The sequence below is a fragment of the Antrostomus carolinensis genome, unplaced genomic scaffold (genome assembly GCF_000700745.2).
Source record: "Antrostomus carolinensis isolate BGI_N321 unplaced genomic scaffold, ASM70074v2 scaffold105, whole genome shotgun sequence".
Classification (NCBI taxonomy): domain Eukaryota; kingdom Metazoa; phylum Chordata; class Aves; order Caprimulgiformes; family Caprimulgidae; genus Antrostomus; species Antrostomus carolinensis.
In genome coordinates, this window is record NW_010315490.1 from 68,571 (window position 1) to 77,338 (window position 8,768).

The 8,768-nt window shown below is 38.2% G+C and overlaps 1 protein-coding gene across 1 annotated transcript in view; it reads right to left on the reverse strand.

The window, feature by feature from the left end:
• Positions 1-7,644, reverse strand: part of CSPP1 (centrosome and spindle pole associated protein 1) — a gene marked incomplete at its 5' end in the record, with an annotated part of 44,640 nt that extends 36,996 nt beyond the window's left edge. The window contains 2 exons of the mRNA XM_029084948.1: positions 1,991-2,073; positions 7,199-7,644. Coding sequence (XP_028940781.1) covers positions 1,991-2,073; positions 7,199-7,644 — 529 coding nt within the window. The remainder of the gene's footprint in view (positions 1-1,990; positions 2,074-7,198) is intronic.
• Positions 7,645-8,768: the final 1,124 nt, after the last annotated feature.

Genomic DNA, 8,768 nt, shown 5'->3' on the forward strand with positions numbered 1-8,768 from the left:
TGTGCCAGCCTCTCTTCCCACAGCTCTCATGTGGATGGAATGCTGGGCAAGGACTCAGGAGGAAGGAAAATAGCCCTTACTGTAAAAGATGATCAGGTTTGTGACCACCTAAGGAATTTAAACATATCTAAGTCTACAGGACCTAACAAGATGCATCCCAAGTCCTGAGGGAATTGGCTGATGTAGTTGCCAAGCCACTCCCCATGATAGTTCAAAAATCCTGGCAGGCCGGGGAAGGTCCTAGGGGCCGCCAAGCCACTCCCCATGATAGTTCAAAAATCCTGGCAGTCAGGTGAAGTCCCTAGTGACTGGAAAAAGGGAAATGTTGCACCCATTTTTATAAAGAGTATAAAGGAGGACCCTGGAAACTACCTACCTGTCAGCCTCACCTCTGCGCCTGGGAAGATGATGGAACAGATCCTCATAGAAGCTATACAAAGGCACTAAGCAGTAAGCTGAGTGGTGCAGTTGACACGACTGAGGGACCTTGACAAGCCTGAGAAGTGGGCTCGTGTGAATTGCATGAGGTTCAACAAGGCCAAGTGCAAGGTCCTGCACTTGGGTCAGGGCAAACCCTGGTATCAATACAGACCAGGGGATGAAGGCATTGAGAGCAGCCCTGCCGAGAAGGACTTGGGGGTACTGGTGGCTGAAAAGCTGGACGTGAGTTGGCAATGAGTGCTCACAGCCCAGAAAGCCAACTGTATCCTGGGCTGTATCAAAAGAAGTGTGGCCAACAGGTCAAGGCAGGTGATTCTGCCCCTCCACTCTGCTCTGGTAGGCCAGGAGGTCAAGGTAGGTGATTCTGCACCTCTACTCTGCTCTGGTGAGACCTCACCTAGAAAACTGGGTCCAGCTCTGGAGTCCTCAGATCAAGAAATACATGGACCTGCTGGAGTGCATCCAGAGGAGGACTACAAAAATGATCAGAGGGATGGAACATCTCTCCTATGAAGAAAGGCTGAGAGAGTTGGAGAAGGCTCTGGGGAGACCTTATTGCAACCTTTCAATAGTTAAAGGATTCCTATAAGAAAGAAGGGGACAAACTTTTTCGAAGGGCCTGCAGCGATAGAACAAGGGGTAATGGTTTTAAACTAAAAGAGGGTAGATTCAGACTAGATATTAGGAAGAAATTTTTTACAATGAGGGTGGTAAAACACTGGAACTGGTTGCCCAGAGAGGTGATAGATGCCCCATCCCTGGAAACATTCAAGGTCAGGCTGGATGGGTTCCCTGAGCAAGCTGGTCCAGTTGAAGATGTCCCCGCTCATTGCAGGGGGGTTGGACTAGATGACCTTTAAAGGTCCCTTCCAACCCAAACCATTCTGTGATTCTAGATTCAAATGTAAATGTAAACATAAATAAACATTATTCTGACAACTGTTACTCAATTTTTCCACAGTTCAAACCTAGCTTGCCTTCAACGGCTCCCATCTGAAGAACTACTACAGTCCTTTTATTCTTGCCTTGTAATTTTCCGAATTTAGCTAGGAATGCTCTGCTGTCAACAGTATTTCTTTCTACTATGCTCAATAATAATGTTCCCTGCTAAATTTTATGGCTACATTTAAGCGGTAAGAGATTATCAGAATAATTTGTTCTTGCACAAGGTTACTAACAGTACCATTTCCCATATTTCTGCAATTAAAATTCAATACCAAGTCATACCTTTAACAATACAGAAGTTAATATTTCTCTTATACTTCATTTAGTAAAAAAACTTAAGAATGTATCTGGGCCTTAAACTGTTAATGAAATCTAAGAAAAAAACTGGGCTCTTCAAAATTAATTAGAGAGCCCTGCTACATCAAGGGGGAAAACAAACACGTTTTTCTCTTTTTATTTTCTCTATGTAAATAATATTTATTTAGCAGTCTTGGGGACAACTAGCACAAAGAAAAGCTAATTTGTCTAGCTTTTAATTATTCCCAAATAAAAAATATCCAAAGAAACACCAGCTTGGTGTTGTTTGTTAGGTTTTTATACATACCAAGAACGAGGCTTGTTGCATACAGCGTTTCAGCTGCAGACTTGGCCTGTTCATTAGCTGAAGAACTAATTTGTACCTGATTTCTGGCAAAGACAAAAAAAGAAAATGGAAAGATCAAACTCAATAATTTATTTGCAGCCTGTGTGAGACACGATAGATGCACTTATATCACTACGTGATTCATTTATGATAAACAGCTTTCCTAAAATCCAAAGAAATATCACAAGCAAAAGAAGAAACTGCCTGTCAAAAAGGCATTTCTCACAGTTCTCATTTGCCTGCAGTTTCTGAAGCCATCAGAAACACTGACTCAGTTGAGCACTTCAACAATGTTGACAGACTGAGTGGTGCCAGTGAAGAGTTTATGAAAGGGCTTTACAGGTGTTCTGCTTCTGCCTCATCCACTTAGAACACTTCAGGACTTGCAAAACCAAGACAAGACGAAAAAAGGAATTTTAAAACTACTATCAGAAAGGGATTCCATGTTATTGTTATCAGTAAGAGTCTTCAGCTGGAGAATAAGTGATCTTTGTTTAAAAAAAAAAAAAAAAACAACAAAAAACCCCCAAAAACCTGGCATCCATGCTTCAAAAGCTGTTCTCAAAAGAAACATGTTTTTCTTGTTCTAATATATCCTAGCTGCAGGAAAAAACTATAGCCGTTTCAGACAACATATTAAGGCTTTTCCTTTCACCATGACTTTGTAGTGCAACTATCAGAAAAATACACTTTATAACACACCTGGAATTTCCAGCTCTTGAGATCTGCTGCAGACGTACTCTCTCCTTTAATTCGTCTTCATAATCTGCAGGTAGATCTCTTACTACTCCATCCGGATAGGGCCTTAAAGAAATAAAAAACAGTCAGCTATGTTTGCCTAAAAACATCTAATAAACATCTAATTTGAAATAGAAGGTCTAGCAGTTCCATGCAAATGGATCCTCAGCCTGATTGCACACTGGACAGGAGAACTGGTTCGGAAAAGATCACGCAAAATTTCTAGATATAACTGACTTTGCTAACACTGTCAATGCAGGTGTCTGTCTGGAGCATGAATTCTCAAGCCTGCTTTCATTCCACCTTTATCTATTGAGCCTGGTTAAATTTTAGAGCTGAAGAATGTTCAGCACTCACACTGCATTGACACAGATCTTGCTGCTTTTAATCCCAAGAAGCCAACCAAGTCTACAACGGATTTCAGCACACAGCCACTGGGCAAGTCTGATGAAACAGTTCATTCAGATATGAAAAGCTTCTTTAATGACAACTCACCCTTCACTGTGCACCTGATACCATTTAAAGAGAGGTGACTTTTGATCAATATAAAACACAGGTAACGTGGTGAATACAAAAATTCTGGGGCTAAAATTTGAACCATCTACATATTAAGTGAAGTAATATAATCGAAACTTGAAATAATTCCAAAGATAACAAAAACTGTATGGACAAAAGGGAGCTTTTCCTGAAAACATCTGCAGCAGTTGAATTTACAGGTTTTTCTTGCCTTACAAATTAAATACTCTTTAATGAGGACTTCAAGTTACCTTGATAAAAGGAAACAAAAATAGATATTCAACAAAAAATAGCACCCAATAGATGATAACAAAGTTACATACTTTTCAGAACTGGACAGAGCCATGGACTTCCTATTAAGCAAGTAAACAAACAAAAAAATCCCTAGGAAAACACATCTTATTCTTTCATGTAAGAAGATCTACAGCTCTGCCCATCTCTGTAATTTAAATAAAAGCCAATAATCAAAGGCAAAAGCATGCAAGCAGATTATTAAACATTAATTTGGCATCTTAACAACCACAAGAACAACATGAAAGAATAACATCCATCCTCTTGGCATAACATGATCTTCTTTCACAATCAAGATCATCTTTTTGATAATAACCAATCTGCTGCATACAAACCTGGTCCCATAAGACTGAAAAACAGTCAGGAAATAGAAAGCCTAGTCCATAGCATGATGAAAAGGTGCAGGGAGGAAGCAAAGAAACAAACCCTGGGATTCAAGAGGCAACCTTTTTTGTAAAAAGCAGCAAGCTTAGCATGGCAGGTCCAGACATATTGGCCCAATTCAATCAAGAAGCCGTTTTATCCTGTTTGAGGACAGATCTGGCTGCTGGGGATAGAACTAAATCATTCTACTCACAACAATCAAAATATTTTGCACTTCCTTGCACCTTCCTGTCACCACTTCTATTTGCTGAAATACAGCACAGTCCTTGTGCCTCTGTTGAAACAGAAACCTTTCAGAAAAGTCCCGTTACAAACACCTGCCTCTCCAAACTAATAAAGCCCACTAAAAACATGAAAACTTTAGTACAGCAAATAAAAATATTCTTCCTTATGAATTTAGTTTCTGTCATGGATCTAATGTATTCTGAAAAAGTTGACTTTGCCTGAAACGTAGAAAAAAATGCCAACTCTTCAGAAGCTGAACTGTCAGTAACTACTAGACGTGTTTCTCCTTCTTGAAGAGAGATTGAATATAGCTCATAAAAGGTTAAGTGGAGCTCCTTGCTAAGGAGAATAAAAGTACTAGATTACAAAGCACATTTAATTTAAAAAAAAAAGTAATTTTCAATAAAAATTCAGCAAAATGGAAAATACACACCAAAAAAGTAAAACGTTAATTTTATGTACAAATTTAAGTTCAGGCAATTCAGATGATGATCCAGCAACTTCTTTTAAGAAGATGCATCAAGCTTGCCAATAACAAAGATAAGACTATCTTCTGTATTTTCTTTTAAAAGAAAACTGGAACTAAAACTGTTTCAGAGGCCTCTCCAAATAAGTAATGAATTGCTTAGTGATATATTAGTCACAGACATTTATATAAGGACCATCAGTGTTTTCTGGAATATAACTAAGAACTAGTATACTTCTGTTCAACATGATACTGTCTACTACTGGTTCAAACACCACCCTTGCTGATATTTTACATATATAATTCTGTCTATATTCTTTGAGAAACAAAGTAAACTCTCAAACTTTATCAAATGGTAATTTTTGTTTAAATATTAGACTCTGTGTCCAATTGCACTAGACAGTGGCAAACAGCTACCTAGTAAGAAGAGAACATTCATCCTTCTGGGTGTTAATTAACACAGAGGATTAACATTGCTGTTAGTCTCAAAAATACGGACATTTTGGTTATCTTTGTTAGACACTAAGTCAAGCTTCTAATATTTTGGTTTATGAAAAGTTGTAGGACAAGAAGACCCTACCCTAAAACCTCCTTTGCTCATTTCTACCAATATTACACTACAGGATGGAACAATTTTTATATTTTGCATTCTCTTCTCTGAATCTCATTCAGCAGAAAACAGGCAATCTTGTTCCTGCTATCTATTTAACCACTGTTTCCATTTGCTAGTCTTTTTCAGAAACATTGTACGAATAAATACATGCTTTTAGAAGCATATCTTAACATATAATCTGAAACTCTGAAATAACCCATATATTTAGTCTGCATCTCCCAAATGCTTTCAGATAATTCGTCTTCTCCACAGTTACTTAATTCCTCTAAGTTTTTACTTTTAAAAAGGACGAGAAAATATTAAAAGCTATTTTTGTAAATAAGTCATTTTAACTCTATTGACTTTTGAAAGTAGAAAAGAAGCATGACTTCATTCAATTCAGAAAATGCTTTTGTAGTAGAGGAGTATTTTAGGATTTGTTTTTCCCAGTTGATAATTTGCAGTACTATCCAGAAAATTACCCCTGTAAACAATGACTCAAAAGATCACCTAACCAGTCCACCAGCAATTAACAACAAAACATGATCATAATATTTAACACTGTTGAGAGTAGTACAATTTGCCTTTTGTTTTTTCTAGAAGTGTTGAGTCTAGAAAAAAATGTGGTTATTTTGCATAACAGCGTTTTCTTCACTGAGGTAACTGCAGCAAAATAATTCTGGCGACAGACTTAACTCAAAGGCAAAAAAAAAAAAAAAACAAAAAAACAAAAAGCATCTACAACACTCATGTTCCCAAGATCTGTAAAGTGAACAAATGAACACTCTTCAAGCACCTTTTTAAAATTTATTTATAGGAAACTTTACGGGTTTGTTTCATTTGAGTTTAGCAGTATAAAACATGTCTGTTTCAAGTTTGGTCTATTCCACAGCACAATCCATTTTTGAAAGGAACCAGTTCTCGCAATGGAATAACCAAAGATGACCAGATTGCCAAACCCTGAATGATTGGGAAGGTTAGGATTTTATTTTTTTTTCTTTTAAATGACTGAGCTAGAAGATTAACAATTTATGTCAAAGTAACCAAACTGATTTATCAGTTAAGACAGTAAAGATTATTCAATAAAGAACAGTACGCAGTATCAGGTCCTCCTGAATGACTTCTCTAAATCACCCTCTTTGGTTTGGGTTTACTTAAATGTTTATTCAGATTGTGTAGTTATCACCAAGATTAGCACCTATTAACACCAGCAGGATTTGGTTCAACTATGTGTATGTTTAAAGTCTGCCATTTAGCAAGACCCAAAGCTGGGGAGGGACTTTTTACAAGGGCAAGTGGTGACAGAACAAGGCGAAATGGCTTTAAACTGGAAGAGGGGAGGTTTAGATTAGATATTAGGAAGAAATTCCTTACTGTGAGGGTGGTCAGACACTGGAACAGGTTGCCCAGGGAGGCTGTGGATGCCCCCTCTCTGGAAGTGTTCTCGGCCAGGTTGGATGAGGCTTTGAGCAACCTGGTCTAGTGGAAGGTGTCCCTGCTCATAGCAGGGGGGTTGTTATTAGATGATCTTTAAGGTCCCTTCCAACCCAAACTATTCTATGCAGTAAAAAAAGGGGTCTTTTTAAATGTATTTTTTACATTTCTGACACATAGTGGCATGTACCAAACATTGAAGCTCAAACCAATTCTGGAATCTGAACTGAAATTGACTTGCTGCAACTATCACAGACAAAGAAAATACATGTAATCTGGGGTTCCCAGCGCAGGGTTTTGCTCGCAAACACTAACATGTTTTCTGGCAAACTACTCTTCATAAAAATGAACTCTGGGCTTCTTTTTCTGGGATACTAACGTGTTTTCTGGCAAACTACTAAAAATGAACTCTGGGCTTCTTTTTCTGGGATAATTTCTCTAGTATCCTTGGTTTGCCATAATATACAACCATGGCTGTCAAGAAGCACTACAGAAATAAAGGAGAAAACAGAATTAAGAATACCTTTCAGCATAAAAAACTCGGGGAGTTTTTCTGTCATAAGCGCTTTCACATCTAAATCTAGGGTCCGTTTCTTCACTTATCTCAGGATCATAATCCATTCTGTAGTATCTTCTACCAAAATCACGATCCTCATCAAGTCTGTGATGCTTCCTAATAGGAATTACAGATTGGCTAGCAAATCCACGATGTCTTCGATTGGGAACATCCAAATCTTCATCAAGTCTTTTATTTAATAGTCGACTTCTTAATTCAATCTCATCGTCTAACCTACGATACCTGTCTTCCTCCAGCCATCTCTTATTTAGCAGCTCTTCATAACATTCTGTAGAAGTAAAGGCATCCTTCTTGGGAGGTTCTGCACCTGTATTACAGGGCTGTGCTTCTGTAAGTAGGTCTGGTTGGAGCCTGGTAACAGCAATAGGTTTTTTATTCCTGTCCATCTCACTCTGTTTAATGGAAAAAAAATATTAAAAGATCTGAATGTAAACAAATTGCATTGAGCAAAAGCTTGGTTTTGTACTTCTTCAAACAATCCCTAAACAGGTACAGGAGAAAGGGTAGGAGGTGAGCAATAAAAATACTTCAAGGAGGGCTTAAAAGCTAAGGGTATTTTTTCTCTCAAGGGAAAAAAAAACCCAACCAAACCACATCTTCTCCTATCTAATGCTTTTGAGAAGAATGGCTATCAATCCTGGATGGACCTTTTACAAACTCCAATTTGACCTTCAGATTCAGAGATGCAAAGAATCAAAAAATACTTTGAACCTGATTGAGAAATTAGATATCTTTATTCTATCCACATTTAGGCAAGTCTGTAACACTTCTTACCTATGAGCACAACCTTTTAACCTGACCATTTCTTAATCTACTTCTTTGCTCCCCAGGAGATGCCACTATAAGAAAGGATAGTTTAGTAGGAAAAAACCCAACCATCTGACACGCTGGATCAGTGTTCAATATATAATTCTAGCAAACAATATGGTTTTGGATAAATCCTGTAGTATTTCTGTGCACGACTCCCACCTGTGGAATAAAGATAATAGTAACTCATACTTTACAAAAGTTAATTAAAAAATAGATTAAATAAGCAAATGACACCAAACTGGGAAGAGGAATCAATACACTAGAGGGTATGACTGCCACTCAGAAAGGTCTTGACAAACTAGAGAAATATGGCGACAAAAAGCTCAAGAAGATCAACAAATGAAAACACAAAATTCTGTATCTGAGACAGAATAATGCCATGCACCAGTACAGGCTGGGCACTGACCATCTAGAAAGCAGTTTTGCAGAAGGTGGCCTGGATTAGTGGTGGGCAGCCGGCTGAACACCCTTGCAGTGATGACAGCCAACCACACTGTGGGCTGTATTAGCAAGAATGTCACCAGTAGGTCCAGGGAAGTGATCCTTCTCCTCTGCTCAGTATTTGTTCAGTATTCAGGTTGTGGTGTAGTGTGCCCAGGTGGTTACAGAGATGCCATAAACATGTTTTTCAAAGAACCATGTTCATAACTTGCAGCAAAGGAAATTTCAATGGGATACACACAGAATCACAGAATGTTGGGGATTG